General features: G+C 49.8%; 1 protein-coding gene and 1 long non-coding RNA gene across 3 annotated transcripts in view; one reads left to right on the plus strand and one right to left on the minus strand.

The window, feature by feature from the left end:
* Window positions 1–2,113: 2,113 nt before the first annotated feature.
* Window positions 2,114–6,147, minus strand: LOC119955163 (amphoterin-induced protein 2-like). 2 transcript variants are annotated; one of them, XM_038781117.1, is made up of 2 exons: window positions 5,813–6,147; window positions 2,114–5,383 (listed from the first exon to the last, which is right to left on the minus strand). In XM_038781117.1, the coding sequence occupies exon 2, from the start codon at window positions 5,303–5,305 to the stop codon at window positions 3,752–3,754; it is 1,554 nt and encodes a 517-aa protein (XP_038637045.1). In that variant the 5' UTR covers window positions 5,306–5,383; window positions 5,813–6,147; the 3' UTR covers window positions 2,114–3,751. The 2 variants fall into 2 exon arrangements, with proteins under 2 accessions (XP_038637045.1, XP_038637044.1); XM_038781116.1 differs by having other exon boundaries at window positions 2,114–5,427; window positions 5,813–6,146.
* Window positions 6,148–6,245: 98 nt separating this feature from the next.
* LOC119955278 overlaps window positions 6,246–19,513 on the plus strand; it is a 69,863-nt gene continuing 56,595 nt past the window's right edge. The window contains exon 1 of the long non-coding RNA XR_005458421.1: window positions 6,246–6,458. This is a non-coding gene — a long non-coding RNA (uncharacterized LOC119955278). The remainder of the gene's footprint in view (window positions 6,459–19,513) is intronic.

The raw sequence follows: 19,513 nt of genomic DNA on the forward strand, positions 1-19,513 counted from the left end.
GTAGTACAGTGGTTAGTACAGTTGCTTCAATTCCTGGCTTGGGTCACTGTGTGTGCGGATTCTGCACGTTCTCCCCATGTCGGCGCGGGTTTCTTCCGGGCGCTCCGGTTTCTTCCCACAAGTCGCGAAAGATGTGCTTGTAGGTGAATTGGGCATTCTGAATTCTCCCTCGGTGTACCCGAATAGGCGCCGGAGTGTGGCGACTAGGGGATTTTCACTTCATTGCAGTGTTAATGAAAGCCTACTTGTGACACAAGTAAATATTTTTCTAATTATTATTATAAGACAGAGCTGGACAGATTTTTGATTGACAAGGGGTATGAAAGGTTCTCTACGATAGGTAGTAATGTGGAACGGAGGTTACAATCAGATGATCTTATTAACTGGCAGAATAGGCTCGAGGGACTGAGTGGCCCACTGCTGCTCCTAATTCCTAAGTTTGTATGTAAATATGTGTGTTGGTGTAGTCTGCTGTGTCTGTATTTGAGGCCTAGGGGAGCACCATCTAATTGAGGTCAGTAACAGTATTCCCTCCTTTGTATATTTGTTACAGGACATAAATGGTGTTCTCTCTTTTCCAGTGAGAAAGTAAGGGCAAAATTAATGTTAGTGATGGAGGTCTTGCCTACTAACTGGAGAGCCGGCAAAAACTGCCATTTTCTTTTTCTGGGAGGTCCACCACATTAAGTGCCTATCAGCACTTAACTGGGCAATGGCGGGCCTTCGCTGGGACCAAGGACCCTGGGTGCAGAGGTTCTTCCCACCGAGCTGCCGAACAATCAAAGGCTGGCAGATCTTCATTGATCGGCAGTGCCATTGAGGAGGTGCTGGATGCTGCTGGTAAAGAGCACCCACCCAAGGCCCAGCATGAGCAAAGGACCCAGACCAGAGACCAAGATCTCTTGATGTGGGTTTGCAGGGTGGGTGGGGGCAATGGGGTTGGCAGCAGTGACTCGGGGGGGGGGGGGGGGGGGGGGGGGGGGGGGGGGGGGGGGTGTCTGTCAGGGGACATTGCCTTCCCAAACCCAGTTCCCCTGATCCAGCACTGAATACCACTGGATGAGGGACCATCTCCAAAACCCCTCCCTGGAAGCCAGCAAGGAAAGAAGGCAGACTTGTGTTTTTGTGTGCTTCCCACATGGCAAGCCCCCTATGCGCCACTGGGTGAACCCAAGTGGTAGTGGGATAGGACGCTCATTAAGTGAGCATTAATTGATGGCAGGATGGGAAGGCTATCCATGAGTCTTGCTGCCATGGACTGAGGCTGTTACCTTGAACCCGCACTCGAGGTCCATGTGATTAGAGGCGTAGTCGGAAAATGTTGCAGGTATTGGAAAACGCGATTCTGGTCAGAGATATCCCGTTTCCAAATTTTCCTTGCCCCTTGCAGGTGATGTTACGAGATTATGAGATTGGGCAGCACGGTAGCATGGTGGTTAGCATAAATGCTTCACAGCTCCAGGGTCCCAGGTTCGATTCCCGGCTGGGTCACTGTCTGTGCGGAGTCTGCACGTCCTCCCCGTGTGTGCGTGGGTTTCCTCCGGGTGCTGCGGTTTCCTCCCACAGTCCAAAGATGTGCGGGTTAGGTGGATTGGCCATGCTAAATTGCCCGTAGTGTCCTAAAAAGTAAGGTTAAGGGGGGGGGGGGGTTGTTGGGTTACGGGTATAGGGTGGATACGTGGGTTTGAGTAGGGTGATCATTGCTCGGCACAACATCGAGGGCCGAAGGGCCTGTACTGTTCTATGTTCTATATTCACGCCCTTTTTCACACCCATGAAGGGCATGAATCGCATTTTAATACATTTCAATATTATTAGCGCCCCCCCCCAATGATCTCCCCTCTCACGAGGTCGGTGAGGTTTATAACAAGTTTGGCCAGGCACGAGACAGTCGAGGTGACTCCTCTGGGGGCCCAGAGGAAAGTATAGCCCCTGGGGGTGTACAGGGATATTCCTGGGCAGTCACCTGGCAAGCTGTAACACAGGGCAGTGCCAAGATTGGACCATGGTGGGAACCCCATGTGAGTGGGGGTAGCATTAAATTCTGCTTAAGAGTGCAGTTAAGCAACATGTAATGGAAGACAAAATAGAATAAAATGTGAGGAAACTGTTAAACCTTTTTGCCTGTTTCTGTATTTCCAATGGCATAATTCTGTTTCAAATCTACAATTTTGAAAAACAAATATTACAAACTAAGACAATGGGTAGCAAAGGCCATTCTAGATATACAGATTATACAATAAAATATCTAGGATTAAGTTAGCAAAGTTAAATTACAGTAAGTTGATACTACAAAATACTGCATTTACATCAGTACAAACTACTCATTTCACATTCAGAGTACTTTGTTTTCGACTATCCATTTTGATGCTTAGAATAAATCCTTTAAAAATAGCGTATCATGGAATAAATGATTATAGAATCTCTTATTATTTAATTTATTTTTGTAATTTCATCCCATTTCCCCATCCACCTGAGTTCAACAGAACTGTCTATTCCTTGGCTGTAAGCACTGAGAACGATGCCCGAAATAAGGACGGAACCACTGGAGGCTTCCCACCAGACTCCCTAGACAGTCTTGTGCTGAAGCTGAGTTGATGAAGCTTTCCCGGCTGGGAATGTTGAACATGAGCATCTTCTGAGACTGGAGTTAAACCTGGCATTTTTCAGCTATGAGCCCAAATTTTTCATCACACATTAACTGGGTCATTGCATTAGAATCCTCCTGTTGCAGGCTTTCAACGTGGGCACTTCAATATTTGCGACAATGAACCGCTGCTCTTAATGCTGGTAATCTTTCAATAATGCTACAATGAGATGGAAAGAACTGACTCTGAGAACTGAGGTCACTGAAATCTGCCTTTTCTATTGCCATGGGCTAAATTAATGTGTTGTTCATTACAACATATATTAGAAGTGCGAACAAGGTGTAGGCAGTGCTTTAAAATTTTGTCCAAAAGTTTAATTTATTCTCCCCCAATATAAACTTAGGCTCGTAGTCAATATGAGTACAGCACTGAGGAGACAAATGATGCTGCACATGTTTATAGTCAACAGGCTGGCTAGAATAATGGGTCTGGCATTGAAATTTTAAAAAATGTAATTTGTGGCTAAAGGTTTATGAAAAATTGAATGTCATAACTGTGTGCTGAATTTATGTGGCAGAGATTAATCATTTTACATAGCTTCCTTGGTTATTAGGGCAAAATTAGCATTGTATATTATTTGCCAGTGTGCCTGAAGCAGATGCAGGACCATGAATGAGGTTTCATTGTATTCACGGCTTCTAAGAATGTAGTAAAGCAGCACTAGGCTTATTCTGTCACAATGCGTCCTTTAAAAGGGCTCTGAAAGGAAGACTTGTAAACATGCAGCCTAGCCATTGTTGTCAAACAACTCCATCACAGCACCTCACCTGTGTGTCAAATTGATTTGTTTGCAGAGAGGGGGATTATAATCTATGACAAGCAAAACTGCCAGGATAATTTGCAGAATTCAGCAGCTAGAGTGGTGTGTATTGCCATGCTCTTCCACATTCCAAACATTGAGTCGATTTGTGAAAACTCCTCTCCAAGGTGACATAGCCATGTTCACATTCAAGACAGCAGAATGTTTCTACAACCTGGTTTTCACATTTCCACAGACAAGGATATTGATGGTAGATACCAACGTTGGGAGGTGACAGATCCTCTCAATGTGTCTCATTGGCAGCAATCTAGCTTCTGATGAAGCTACATCCACGATATTTGGATCACGCCATGATCAGCTTATCTGAGAACACAGAACTGATGGAGTCAACATCAGCTTTTCCTCTGTTGGCTCTCAGGGTCTTTTCAGCCATGCTGTGATTGGTAGGGAGCAGTTTCATTTTCCCATTCTGTCCCTTGGGCGGCTCTTTGACTGGCTCCAGGAAAGCCACCCGCTTGCAAGTGCTGGCTTTCCTCTCTCCTCCTGCTTCGTGTGAGGGAGTGGTGCTCAGGATTGAAGAGTGAGCGCTGTTTCCATTTGTCCTTCTGTGCTTCTGCTTGCCTTTGCACCAGCAGCGGCAAGGTGTCAAGTAAAGATAGATCAAGACCAAAATAATGCTAGCCAGGCAGGCAGAGAGGGTTGTGAAGGCCGTGTTAAAGGTTTGTGAATGCTGCCCGTTTTGTGTAAAGTTGTGCACCTTCAGTGACACCTCTATCGTCTCGTTTAACATTCGTCTGCTGTTAATTGCTATACAGGTGTAGATTCCCTCATCTTCAGGTTGGACCTGTTGAATCTCAAGGCTTCCATTCAATAATACCTGCAGCCCCTGATCTTGAACGCCTGGCTGCAGCGTATCATTCCTGGGTGTGACCCATAGGACATTTGTGTTTGAATCCAGTATCTTGCTGTCACAGTTTATCACCAGCCTTTCCCCCAGGTGGGCCTCGTAAATCAGCCCCAAGGCATGAAAAGAGCCATTCACAGTACTATTGGAGCAGTTGAAAAGGTCACCGTGGATCAGTAAAACACTAACACTTCTCTTGGAGTCAAGCTGATAATAACACCTATAATCATCTTTAAAATCCACTGCAGACTTAAGCTGCCGGTTATACCAGTAGGTGACCATTGTGTAAAAAGAACAATCGCAGGCGAATGGGTTTGCATGCAGGTACAAACCACTCTGCAGCCTAATTGGCAGTGCAGTTAACTGCAGGACTGGCACAGAAGTCAATTTGTTGAAGGACAGATCCAACAGTTCGAGCAGCGGAAGTTTAGACTTTCCTTCATACAACTGCAAGGGAAAGTGCGAGATCAGGTTCTGACTGAGATATAGTTTCTGGAGTTTGTACAAACCTTCGAAAGCTCCGGCGCTGACCTGTGCCACCTGATTATTGTAAAGAAGTAGGATCTCCAGGGAATTCAAACCTAGAAACAATGAGTCGTCCAACTTTTTCAGCTTGTTGGAGGACAGGTCTAAATACCTCAGTCGTGGGGTGGAGGTGAAGGCCCCTCTGGAGAGGAAATCAATGCTGTTGTGGTTGAGAATGAGGGTTTTCAGTCTGTCTAAAATGGCCGGTGCCCAATTAGAACCAAGCGTGCTGATACTGTTATAGCTAACATCCAAACTGGTCATAACTCTGTGGAGTGTCCTTGGCACGGTGGTCAGGTTTTTATTTGTGCACGTTATAATATCGCTGGCACAGATGCAGACTGAAGGGCAGATCACAGAAGCATTGCCTGCCATACAGGCACAAAACAGCAGCAGCACAATTCCTTGAGATTTTAAGGCGAAAGCTCTGAGACCAGAGGAGAAGGCTGGGTGGTCTGAGCACATCATGGCCACCTCTCAACCGTCTTCCAGTGGTCCTTGCCGAAGGGTGTGCATGGAGCCGATCCCATAGGACTGAGTGTGTCACTGGGAAAAAGAAACACCGCCAAGTTCATCCCAGACACAATAAACTGCAACAACCAAGCAGAGTCAAATTAGTAATTGAAGTATATTTAGCAAATAATCTACCCTTGTGCAAACCACTTTATGCAACATCATTTTAAACAATATTCTGTATTTTATAGCCGAGATTCATATTCCAGATAAACCCTGTCATTGCAGGTGGGTGCCCACTATTTCAACATTGCATGTAAACCCTTGTACATATTTACCTTTCACTCTGAAAATTACTTTTAAGACTTTCGCCAGATTTTAACTCACTAAGGGTTAAGGTAAAACACGAATGAATCAGCGAAAGGGTTGTTCAAATTTTGTACAAATGAATGATAACAATAAAAGAAGTAAAGTTAGGGAAGATTACACAATCATATTGAACATGTAGTATAAAAGAACTACCTTAGATCTGAAGAAAATGAAGAAGTGGCTGAAAGATCCCGCTAATGGTTTGATTGCAGATCATAGAAATGTTATGTTTCAACAATGAACATATCTCCTGCTGCTGTGAGGATCTGGCCACCGATCTATTTTTATCCTATTTTCTGAACTTTCAAAGTGCATAGGCAGAGTAGACTGTGTTTGGATTCTGTCTCCCTCGTATTCCATTTTACAACTGACTGCTGTATGTAACACCAGGGAGACAAGCGAAGAGCCAGCAAGTGACGACTGCCTATCATCAGTTAACTGAGATTGGCTGAACACATCAGGGTGGGAACCTGTCAAAGATTACAGATGCAGATAGAGCGAGGGGGGGGGGGGGGGGGGGGGGGGGGGGGGGGGGGGGGGGGGGGGGGGGGGGGGGGGGGGGAGGCGGAGTTTTAGGTATCACATTATGTTGATTGGCAGAAAGCACTGGAGCTCTATCCCTACCGTTTCATGCTGACTTTCCACAGGCTTTGATTTCGATGCTGCTTCCCTTTTGACCATGCTGCAGAAGCAATGGAGCTGATATAAGTAGGCTTTAGACTGGCTCCTTTAGGCGCAGAGAATGCTCAAGCAACCAGCAGCAAGTGATTTAGAGTGATCGCAGGAGGTTCCTGTCTGGGTAAGGGATTAATTAACATGCGACGTGCCATCCTTTGCTCACAGCAACCAGCTCTTCTTGAAAAGATTCGGAATTGCCATTTGCAGGAAGTATTGGGGTTTCACCAAATGGATGAAAACATTCAGAAGAGGTGGTCTTTTCTGTTCACATCGTTAGTTATTTAAAATACTCTTGGGCTGTTCTTTTAAAAAGAAATCGGGTTACTTGCGATTTCCAATCTGTCCCTAAAATGCCAAAATGTAAAGGGCTGCTATTGTTGCAAATTGTCCACTGTTAGTGTTGCAGTTGGCACCACAGCTTATGCAGTATTATATTTATATATACATATCGGTATAAAATAAGAGGACATCAATTTATTTCAACTGTATCTGCAAGTCCCTCAAAATTTCATGGCTTTCAAATAGTTTTCACATTCAATTATCATATCTAATTTTCTGTTCTTCCATCAATAAATAAAACGTATTTTACTGGCTGATTTAACAGTCATATTCTGTAAAACGTTGTGGAGAGGAAGTTTTATAAACTTATGTCCATTTTGTAAATGGAAACAATTCCTATGGATTTTGGGAATAGACTGAAGCAATATGAGGAAAGAATATATGATACTGAGAGACATAATATATATGCTAAAGTAAATAACATGAACATTCAGCAGCATTCAGTTGCTGGTATTCAATGAGGACAGTTTATTGTAACTCAGACAGTTCTGAGATTGTGGTTCGACTTCTCCTTGGCTTCCAGTATTTTTCCATGTATTTATTTCTCTAGTGCATTTCCTCAAGTGAGAATATGTAGTGAAAGCACTGGAAGATATTTTTGATCCAAGGAAAAATAATTAGATTTAACGCATGCAACTTTGCTTTTCATTTTTTCTGTTTATTCTCCTCTTTCCACTAATACTTGTGTTGATTTTAACCTTTCTTTTAATTTCTTCCTCTCTCAGCTATTTGCTTTTGTTCCCTTTCGCCTGCTTATAGCAGAGTTCTTATAAGATTTGTCAACCTCTGTGTTTTCCCTCTGCCTTTTCCTCCCTCTTCTGTTTCTGCCCTTGTATATTGGGCAACGTTCTCTGATCCTGAGGCTAATTGTTGACGCCGTCGGAAACGCCGTTGTGTTTCTCGACGGCGTCAACACAGCCTCAGGATCAGCAATTCTGGCCCTTACAGGTGGCCAGCACGGCACTGGAGCGGCCAGCTGCTGAGCCCAGTGTCAACTGGGCGGCACGGGGTCCGCGCATGCGCAGTGGCACAGGTGCAAACGCACGCATGCGCAGTGGCTCCCTTCTCTGCGCCGGCCCCGACGCAACATGGCATTAGACTAGAGGGGCCGGCACAGAAGAAAGGAGGCCCCCAGCCAGAGAGGCCGGCCTGCCGATCGGTGGGTCCCGATCGCGGGCCAGGCCACAACGGAGGCCCCCCCGGGGTTAATCCCCTCCTCCACCCCCACCCCCCCCCACAGGCCGCCCCCAGACCCTTCCGCACCGAGGTCCCACCGGCTGAGAGCAGATTAGAATGGCGCTGGCGGGACTCGGGTGTTTTGCTACGGCCACTCGGCCCATCCCGGGCTGAGAATCAGCGGGGGGGGGGGGGGGGGCGCGTAGAACGGCCCCCACCAGCGCCATGCGGACTACACTGGTGCCGATTCTCCACTCTGCGTCGGGGCAGCGTGACGCGATTCGCGCCGGTAACGGGAATTCTCCGGCCCGGCCCCAGGCTGAGAGAATCCCACCCATTGTTTGAAGCCTCCCTTAGGGGATCAGCTTCAGCAACCAGTGAAATCCTTGAGATGAAGTGCCTGGACACTCCTTGATTGTCATTTTTTTTTTTTTTTTAAATAATTTTTATTGAATTTTTCAAAATACAAACATTTTAACCCCCCCTACATTTACATTTAAATTATAACAAAACAAAGTCAAACCCCCCTACTTAACAAGAAAAAGAAAAAAAAAGGATCCCCCCCCCCTACCCGCGCTTCCCCCCCCCCCCCCCCCCCCCCCCCCCCCGCCGGCGAACCGACAGTCAGACCAACTTATCATTTCTAGCAGCGTCCTCGGGCAGGCCTTGCCCGTGCCACCGCCGCTACCGTACTTCCTTCGTCGTTTTCCCCCCTCCCGCCCTCCCCTCCCCTCCCGGGTTGCTGCTGTCATGGCCTCAGTTTCTATCTCTGATCCAAGAGGTCTAGGAAGGGTTGCCATCGCCTGGAAAACCCCTGCACCGACCCTCTCAGGGCGAATTTGATCCTTTCCAATTGGATGAAGTTTGCCATGTCGTTTAACCAGGTGTTAACACTCGGAGGCCTTTCGTCCCTCCACTGAATCAGGATCCTCCTCCGAGCCACCAAGGACGCAAAGGCTAATATTCCAGCCTCCCTCGCCTCCTGTACCCCCGGTTCCACCCCCACCCCGAAGATCGCAAGTCCCCATCCTGGCTTGACCCTGGACCCCACCACTCTCGACACCGTCCCTGCCACCCCCTTCCAGAACTCCTCCAGTGCCGGACATGCCCAAAACATATGTGCATGATTCGCAGGGCTTCCCGAACATCTAATACACCTGTCTTCACCCCCGAAAAACCGACTCATCCTTGTCCCCGTCATGTGGGCTCTATGCAGTACCTTAAATTGAATGAGACTTAGTCGCGCACATGACGACGACGAGTTAACCCTCTCCAGGGCGTCTGCCCATGTCCCGTCCTCTATCTGTTCCCCCAGCTCTAACTCCCACTTATCTTTCAGCTCCTCTACTGGTACCTCCTCCACCTCCTGCATAATCTTATAGATGTCTGAGATCTTCCCCTCCCCGACCCAGACCCCTGATAGCACCCTATCACTCACCCCCCTGTCGGGGAGCGCGGGGAACCCCGCTACCTGTCGTCTGGCAAATGCCTTCACTTGGAGGTACCTGAACGTGTTCCCCGGGGGGAGCCCAAATTTCTCCTCCAGCTCTCCCAGGCTCGCAAACCTCCCCTCTATAAACAAGTCCCTCAGTTGTCTAATACCCGCCCTCTGCCAGCTCTGGAATCCCCCTCCTGTGTTTCCCGGCGCAAATCTGTGGTTCCCTCTTAGTGGTGCCCCTATCAGACCTCCCACTTCCCCCCTGTGTCGCCTCCACTGCCCCCAGATCTTGAGGGTGGCCGCCACCACCGGGCTCGTGGTATACCTCGTGGGAGGGAGCGGCCATGGTGCCGTTACCAGTGCCCCTAAGCTTATGTTGCCGCAGGACGCCCTCTCCATGCGCTTCCAGGCTGCCCCCTCCCCTTCCATCATCCACTTTCGTACCATCGATGTATTTGCCGCCCAGTAATATCCGGAAAGGTTGGGTAACGCCAGCCCTCCACTATCCCTACTCCGCTCCAAAAAGACCCTTCTAACTCTCGGGGTGCCATGTGCCCACACATACCCCATGATACTACTCGTTACCTTCTTGAAAAAGGCCCTGGGGAGGAAGATGGGCAGACACTGGAACAAAAACAAGAACCTCGGGAGGACCGTCATTTTAACTGACTGCACCCTCCCTGCTAGCGACAGCGGCACCATGTCCCACCTCTTAAACTCCTCCTCCATCTGCTCCACCAGTCTGGAAAAGTTCAACTTGTGTAGGGTCCCCCAGTTCTTTGCCACCTGCACCCCCAAATACCTAAAACTTTTAACTGCTCTTTTGAAGGGGAGCCTCCCAATTCCCTCCCCTTGGTCTCCCGGGTGTATTACAAAGACCTCACTTTTCCCCAGATTTAATTTATATCCCGAAAAGTCCCCGAACTCCGCTAGTATCCCCATTACCTCCGGCATTCCCCCCTCCGGGTCTGCCACATACAACAACAAATCATCCGCATAGAGCGAGACCCGATGTTCCTCCCCTCCCCTTGTCAGTCCTCTCCACCCCCCTGAACCCCTCAGTGCCATCGCCAACGGCTCAATCGCTAATGCAAAGAGTAAGGGAGATAGGGGACATCCCTGCCTAGTACCTCGATGGAGCCCAAAATATTCTGACCTCCTCCCGTTTGTTACCACACTTGCCATCGGAGCTGAATAGAGCAGTTTTACCCACTTGATAAATCCCTCCCCAAACCCAAACCTTTCCAACGTCTCCCACAAGTATTCCCACTCCACCCTGTCAAATGCCTTCTCCGCGTCCAGCGCTACCACTATCTCCGCCTCCCCTTCCACTGCTGGCATCATAATCACATTTAACAATCTCCGAACATTTGTGTTAAGTTGGCGTCCCTTCACGAACCCCGTCTGGTCTTCATGGACTACCCCTGGCACACAGTCCTCTATCCTGGTTGCCAGGACCTTTGCTAACAGCTTGGCATCTACATTTAAGAGGGAGATAGGCCTGTAGGACCCGCACTGGACCGGGTCCTTGTCCCGCTTCAAAATCAAGGAGATCAGGGCCTGCGACATTGTTGGAGGCAGAACCCCCCCCTCGCGCGCCTCATTGAAGGCTCGCACCAGCACTGGACCCACCAAGTCCACAAATTTCCTGTAAAACTCCACCGGGAACCCATCCGGCCCCGGCGCCTTCCCCGCCTGCATCTGGCCTATCCCTTTAATTAGCTCCTGCAGCTCTATCGGCGCCCCCAACCCTTCCACCAGCTCCTCCTGTACCTTTGGGAACCCCAATTTGTCGAGAAAGTTCTTCATTCCCCCTCTCCTCTTCGGCGGTTCAGACCTATACAATTCCCTATAGAAGTCCCTAAAGACCCTATTCACCTCTTGCCCCTTCTGCACTACATCCCCACCCCTCTCTCTCACTCCCCCAATCTCTCTGGCTGCATCTCGCTTACGAAGCTGGTGTGCCAGCATCCTGCTCGCCTTTTCCCCGTACTCATACGCCGCACCCTGCGCCCTTCTCCACTGCATTTCCGCCTTCCTAGTGGTCAGTAGGTCGAACCTGGCCTGCAAGCTACGCCGCTCCCTTAATAGCCCCTCCTCTGGCGCCGCCGCATATTTCCTATCTACTTCTAGGAGCTCCCCCACCAGCCTCTCCCTTTCCTGCCTCTCCTTCCTCTCTCTGTGTGCCCTTATGGAGATCAGCTCTCCTCTAATCACTGCTTTCAAGGCCTCCCAGACCGTCCCCTTGATTGTCATTTTAACGGTCAGCAGGGAAGATAGAAACTCAAGCCCATTTGGGATAGGGGCTCTTGCCTTGACAACATTTTCTGATCTTTCTTTCACATTTGCAATATCTCAGTATTTTGCTGCTTGTTCACTGCATTTAATTCACTGCCATTTCATTTCCAGGAATGTGTGCATTGAAATAGTGCTGCTCCTCGCTTTGATGTGATTCCCATTTGTCTCGTTTGCCAGGTTTTCCTGCATTGCTGTCCCTTTCCCTGCTTAACTTTAAGGGCCATCTTCCACAACACCTGCTTCAAGCTCTGAATCATTCCAGTTGGGTTCGGATTAACTTTCACTCTCTGCATTTTTGGGTCCTCCCACAATCACCGATATTCTCCTGATGTTCAACAGAAAGTTCTTGCTGTTTCATGAAATCACCCCTCTTCACAACACATCACTGCATGCACGTCCTCAGACTTTCTCTTCAGAGGCATCCACTCACTTCACTTCAGAGATGCCCCACTGGATTCATACTCAAAATGTTGCGTTTGTTCCCTCTATGGAATTTGAGTGTTTCTGGCATATTCTGCTTTTGTTTCAAACTTTGTGTGTATTTATGCATGGGATGTTGGTGTCACTGGCTGGGCCAGCATTTATTGCCCATCCCTAACTGCCCTTGGACTTAGCGGCTTGCTAGGCCATTTCAGAGGGTGTTTAAGAGTCAACCACACTGCAGCATCTGCAAAACTGTATCTTTTGTTCAAAGTATTGAAAATAATTCCTCGATTAGACAAGTAAGAATTAACTTGTACATTTTACTCAAGCCTGAATTTTTGTAAAGGTGGAGAGCCTCTCTGATGTTACAAAAAAAAACGTGTTGAGGCCCAGATCCGGTCATCCCGTTCCGTAACGTGGCACCTACCATTTCCGTGGGGTGGGGGGGAGGGGAGGAATGGGGGTGAGTTCCAAATTGCAAGTGCGTGGTTCAAGGAGGCAGCTACCCACGTAAAACAGGAGCAGCCTCCAGCCAGGAGTGAGAAACACGATGAGCGCAATTCTCTGGCCTCATTGCGCTCCTGCTCGAGCGAAATGAGGCCGGTGAATAGTGGGAGAGGCCAAAAAGGAGAAAGACGGCAAGCGTCAAATAGTTCGCGATGCAACCGGCCCGCTCCCTAGGCAAAATCAGAATCCCGCCGTAGCGTGGCGAGAAATCAATTATCATCACTTCCATACAATTAACGGGAGCCACCCCATATCCAACAGCCTCCCGTCATTCAACAGCTTCTCCAGCAATTGGTCACGCTGGCACCGATTAGGACTCCTTTTGAAAAACGTGAAGATGGCGGAAGGGCTGCTGTAGGGAGCCGAGGTGAATAGCCATCTTTGCCTACATGGATAGACGTTGGGGTGCTGGGCTGGCTATCCCAGTGCTCAGCAGGGGGTGGGGCATCCTCAGCTGAGAAGGGGGAACCGGGCCAGTGGGGGAGGGGGGGGGCACTGGGATGGGGGGCAGTTGCGCACAGCTCCACCATGCCAACCCTTAAAGTGTGTATCCGTTCTGGGGGCAACCCAGGACCCTGCCTTTCTGCCCTACCGACCACCCATAACTCCCGCATAGTGCCGAGGCCTCTGGTCATGCGGCATGGTAGCACAGTCGTTAGCATTATGGCTTCACAATGTCAGGGACCCGGGTTCGATTCCCAGCTTGGGTCACTGCCTGTGCGGAGTCTGCATGTTCTCCCTGTGTCCACGTGGATTTCCTCCAGGTGCTCCAGTTTCCTCCTACAAGTCTCAAAAGACTTGTTACGTGAATTGGACATTCTGAATTCGCCCTCTGTGTACCCGAACAGGCACCGGAATGTGGTGACCAGGGAATTTTCTCATTGGAGTGTTAATGTAAGCCTACTTGTGACACTAATAAAGATGTTTTTTATTAATGAAATTAGAATGCTATTGCTAATAGGTAATTGTGGTTAAGTTGGTACTTCACTCAGCCCAAGCGGATTCCCATGGGTGGGCAGGCCATGATGCATGTGGGAGTTATTCCCTAGCACCCCAGACAGACTGTGATGTCTGGACACTGTGCCTGAATACTGCGGGAGGCAACACCATGCACGCACCAGCCAATGTCTGAACACATGGGGGATGGGACACAGCTCCAGGGACATGTCCACGGCCAGAGGGTGGGTGAGAACAACGGGGAGGGGACCAGCACCTGGTCCAGGTGAAGTATTGTGTGGATGTCTGGGGTAAAGTCTGGGATCCGTTGAGGGGTGCCCGCTGACCCGGAAGTGCATGGGAAGGGCCATACGGATGTGGGAGGGGGACATGTGGGGGGGATCAATAGGGAAGTGGAGGGTCCCAGGGTGGGAGCCACCTCTGTTTTTCAGTCTAACACCCTCCCAATTCCTTACAGATATTGAATGGTATTGACAGTATTTTGAATTCCTCAGAACAGGTTCTAGTGGTGCTGCTCATAGGTCAGGCAGCCAGACGCTTGACCGGCAGCCAACCGGCCAGGGGGGGACCCAGAGCGAGAGGCCTGCGTGATGCCCCAGGGTGTATGGCGTAGCTGGTCCTTTGAACAACTGACAGATAACGCGTGCCGCAGGAGACTCTGCCTCAACAAGGAAATGGTGCAGCACCTGTGCCATGTCCTCGTTGACTTGGCACCACTTGGAGGAGGAGAATACCCACTCCTGGTGGCTGTCAAGGTCACTGCAGCCCTGATATTTTACACCTTGGGATCCTTCTGTGGTTTGAGTGCAGTGTCTCACAGGCCACAGCCCACAGGTGCATCCAACAGGTCACAGATGACCTGTTTGCATGGGTGGAGAACTATATAGGGGCAGCAGGGTAGCATGGTGGTTAGCATAAATGCTTCACAGCTCCAGGGTTCCAGGTTCGATTCCCGGCTGGGTCACTGTCTGTGTGGAGTCTGCACGTCCTCCCCCTGTGTGCGTGGGTTTCCTCCGGGTGTTCCGGTTTCCTCCCACAGTCCAAAGATGTGCGGGTTAGGTGGATTGGCCATGCTAAATTGCCCGTAGTGTCCTAATAAAAAAGTAAGGTTAAGGGGGGGGGGGGGGGGGGTTGTTGGGTTACGGGTATAGGGTGGATACGTGGGTTTGAGTAGGGTGATCATGGCTCGGCACAACATTGAGGGCCGAAGGGCCTGTTCTGTGCTGTACTGTTCTATAACCTTTGACATGGACCAAGCCCGACATGTTGCCTGGGCAGCAGGATTCTCTGCCATTGCTGGGATGCCCCAGGTCCAGGAGCTGGTAGATTGCACAGATTGCACTCACCGGGCCATCTAAGAGAGCCTTACTGAAACAGGAAGGGGTTCCACTCCCTGAACATAAAACTCGTGTGTGACCACCAGAAGAAGATAATGTATGTCTGTGCATGTTTCCCAGGGAGTGTGCAACAGTTACATCCTGGGGCAATTGGTCATCCCCGACCTCTTCAAGCACCACCCCAGGAAGGCGGCTGTCTCTTGGGTGATAAGGGGTACCCACCGAAGATCTAGCTAATGGCGCCAGGAGTCTGAAGTGGAGACCTGATACGAGGCCCATGTGACCACCCGTGATGTGATTGAACAGTGCATCGGACTCAAAATGCAGTTCCAATGACTCGACTGTTCCGGTGGTGCCCTTAGGTACAGCCCCCTGAGGGTTACCTGATTTGTGGTGGTCTGCTGTATCTTCCACAACTAGGCACAGCAGTGGGACGACGTGCTGGAGGTTAGGGATGAGGAAATGTGCCCAGCTCTGAGGAGGAGGAGGTGGACGAGGACGATGAGGAGGTGCCGGACCAGCAGGGGCTGGAGTACGAGCTCGGGAATTGGGGGACCAGCCAGAGGCTGAATGAGAGACAGTAGTGGCGAGGGTTCGGCAAGTCTGTAAGGCCAGGGAGGCCTTCATACTTGCCTGCTTCACTTAGGACGTGGCCTGGTACATCATCGCTACCTTACCCACGCCTTGGACACCTTCACTCATGTTGCCGACTTCGTGCACCAGTCTCTCCACTTTGGTCGCCACTCTAGCAGTGTTGACCTCGGTGCCAATCATTGCCGGTGTCATCTCCTACGCCCATAGCCTCTGGGACTCTTCCAATCGGCTATGGACCTGCTGGACTGTCGCTGACATCTCCCTCTCAATGTCCTGGGTACTCCCTAATGTTTCCGGGATAGCATGTTCCAGAGGCTCAGCACTGACTGTGACCCAGTTGGGTCCTGGGATCCAGCAAGCCTCCGACTGCTGTCTCGTCTAGGCATTACTGCTTCCACCTGATGTACAGCAGGAACTGTGTGGTGCTCACCAGATTATGCTCCAGAAGCCTGACCACTAACGTTTCCCACTGAGATGTGTGTATCTGCACTGGTAGAGGGTGGGGATGACAACTGTGACCCGTCAATTGTGGCAACCTCGGAGCTCTTCTCCAAAGTGATCTTGTGGGAGGCAGGGGAAGTGGCCACCCCGGATGCATCAGCGCCGTCGACTGGAGACCTGCAGGAGCATGAAAATGTGATCAGTGAGGGAGATGGGTCAGTGTGTATGGCAATAACAACTCAAGTGTGACAGATCCTCTGGGTGGGGCCCAGTGGATCCTCACCTCTGTGGCGTGCGTTGGTGACCGCTCTGTCCTTGGCCACCCCATGCCACCTCCAGGATCCGTTCCTTGAAGGTTGTAGGATTCTTATGTCCGGCACCCCTCCACCAGTCTGGGCCTTCTCCCGGAGATTGTGAGAGAGAGCCTGCAGAGACACAGAGAGCCACATGCATGGTTCACATGGGAGGTGGTGGTGAAGGAAGGGATGGGGGGGGCTGTTGAAGGGAGGGGGCTGAAGGGAGAGTTAGGGGCTTCATAGAGGGTGGGGGAGGTGGATGCTCGCATGGGGGCGGAAAGGTCTTAGGGGAGGGAGTTGATGGCAACTCACCCATGCTGCCCAGTGTAGGTCATTGACCTTCTTGTGACACTGGAGGCCAGTCCTCCTGGTTACGCTTTCCCAGCTACTGGGCCACTGCCACTTCATCCCATGAGGCTTTGACTGCCCTGTGGCTCACCCTCCGGGACCCTCAGGGGAACAGGACATCCCTCCTGGCCTCTATCACATCTAGGAGCCTCCCCAGGTCCGCATCTCCAAATCTTGGGGTTGGTCTTCTTGGCGCCATGGCTGCTGGCTGAATGGGGTTGCCTGTGCAAGTGCTGCTTAAATGCTGCTCGACCTTGTTAACGGGGGGCTGGCGAACGCAGCTCAGAGATTCTGCTGACGAGTCTGCATTTGTGGCGTGAAGCCGTGGGACCTCATTAAGTGGACCAATCGACATTAAAAGTGTTCTTGGCCTTGCTGGGCAGAGCTCTGGGAAGCTCACGGCAGTTCACGCTGGCAACCGCACTTGGAAATCTTTCCAGAGAATTGTGCCCAACATGATTTGGCAGCATATCTATACTTTATGGTTTTGCTTGGATAGATGCGTACTCTTGGAAAGGTAAGTCACCCTTTTGGATATGGTCCTGGGACAACTTTAGGGGATGTCAGGTGCCCCTTGGTAGAGGTGAGCTGCCCTTTGGAACGATAAGGTATCCTTTAGGATTTGTAAAAGTAGATACGAACGTGTGTAAAAAGTGCATAATTCATGTCCAGCTCATTGGAACTGTCAACGGGAACTATTGAAAAGAACTTTCAAGCTGTCAAGGAATTTAAAAACCTGCCCTTTAAATGTTGTGGTGATTGAAAAAATCAATGTTTGCCATTTCACTGTCTGCTGACATATGCCTGAGACTTATCATTATTCAATTCATGCTGAATGACGTATTTTACAAACTTCCACTATAAAGGAAGGTGTTGGTTAGGTCAAAGTGTGATTGACAACTCCAAGTGGTTATCGACTCTTTGAAGTGGAAGAATGAATTCGAATGCTTTCTCTCATAAGAGATTAAAGAAAGTTTAATGTACTGAATGGGTTTTTAAGCTCAGTGTCAGTAGGTGTGATTTACTGGAAAAGAAAGAATCCCGTTTTGAGCACATTTAGCGGGGTCCAATATTAGCGAATGGCCCCAATATTAATCAGGACTCTGCTTCTTTTTTGGGCCTCAGTGAGGAATACCCTGTCAAAGTCGTACTTAGACTCATTTCCTGCATTAATGAGTTCAGTTTGTTATTTCAGGTAGATATTGGGGTATCATTTTTAAATGGGGCCTCGATCTCTGAACACCCCACTGTGGCCTCCAGACCCCCCAAAATGGCCCAACATACAAATTAGAGATCCTCGAGCCCCTTGCACCCCACCTCACAAGGGCAGCGCCCCACTGGGCCCGATCCCTGGCATGGGCAAGATGCTATCCAGGTACCTTGGCACTGCCAGTATGGCACTCTGGCAGTGCCCATGCCAGCCTGGCAGTGCCACATGGGCACCCTGGCACTGTCAGCGTGGCATCCAGGTGGTACTGCCAAGGTTCCCAAATGGCTCTGCCAAGGTGCCACTGTGCCCACGTGGCATTGAGAGTGCCAGCGTACCACCCTGCCCTGAGCCTGACCACCAGGTGGCTCCAGATTGCCCGAGTGACCCCCCCCCCCCCCCCCCAAGTATCGATATGTCTGGTCCACTTTTGTGGCAACCAGTGTTAAATGGTGCCCGGTCGGGATCTCCGAAGCGAGGCCGTTAGATCCGTGCCTTGGGTAACTCCAGCGCAGACATAGTGAAGTGAGACTAACTACTCACTTGAATATGTAAATCTGCATATCATGATAGATCTCATGAGGTGTAACAAGCGTCGTATCTCAGGGGAGGTCTCTCGAGAGATTTAACGTCTCGTCAAGTCCCAAGTCGTGTGATGAGGCCGGTAGATCACCGCCAATGTCTCTTCAATTCAACACATCCACCACGGACACTCATAGCCACAGGTTACACCTTGATATATCTGAAATTGGAAAAGAAAAGTTAAAATTCAGAAAGCACAAATTGTATAAGTCCGTATTACAAGTGTTTTTATTTGAAATAGTCATTTAAGAACTATTTTATCTGAGGCCTGCACATGATGGATACTGGATGAGTTGGGATGGGTGATTGAAGGGAAAAAACTGATGTGTAGAGGGCATAAACTGGTATGAGTCAGCACTAAGTTGGCATGGAGGCGATAAAAAGCCATGAGGGATAAGTTGAGCGGCATAGACTGGAATAGTGGGTACAAGGGGTCATGGTTTGGCATGGCTAGGGATTAGAGAGTACGCAGCAGGGGAGAATGAGGGGGTATGAGAGGTGAATGAAGGAGGGCGTGTTTTATGTTTTATTGTTTTGTGCCCCAAAGCAGGCCTCCCGCCCAGGGTCATCCGTCACATCTCCCATTTCTACCCCCCCCCCCCGCCCCCCCCCCCCATCCCCAACCCAAATATCTGACCTTAGAACATAGAACAGTACAGCACAGAACAGGCCCTTCGGCCCTCAATGTTGTGCCGAGCCATGATCACCCTACTCAAACCCACGTATCCACCCTATACCCGTAACCCAACAACCCCCCCCCTTAACCTTACTTTTATTAGGACACTACCGGCAATTTAGCATGGCCAATCCACCTAACCTGCACATCTTTGGACTGTGGGAGGAAACCGGAGCACCCGGAGGAAACCCACGCACACAGGGGGAGGACGTGCAGACTCCACACAGACAGTGACCCAGCCGGGAATCGAACCTGGGACCCTGGAGCTGTGAAGCATTTATGCTAACCACCATGCTACCCTGCTGCCCTTCTTGAGCACTTTCTCCATGGTTAGATTTATAGAGCCGGTAATTGAAAGGGTAGGCTGAACTTTGGCCTCAGTAAACTAAACTGTAGTTTCCCAAGCAAACGTTTTATTTAAGTATGAGCTTGTTTGCAGTGATTTGGAAAAGAATATGCACAATCTGATCATGTCCGAGAAACTGGAGCAGCTGCTACATGAGACTTGTAATTATATCAAAGTATCATAATTTCTTCTTTATTGATACAAATGCTAT

The sequence above is a fragment of the Scyliorhinus canicula genome, chromosome 20 (assembly GCF_902713615.1).
Source record: "Scyliorhinus canicula chromosome 20, sScyCan1.1, whole genome shotgun sequence".
Taxonomy (NCBI): domain Eukaryota; kingdom Metazoa; phylum Chordata; class Chondrichthyes; order Carcharhiniformes; family Scyliorhinidae; genus Scyliorhinus; species Scyliorhinus canicula.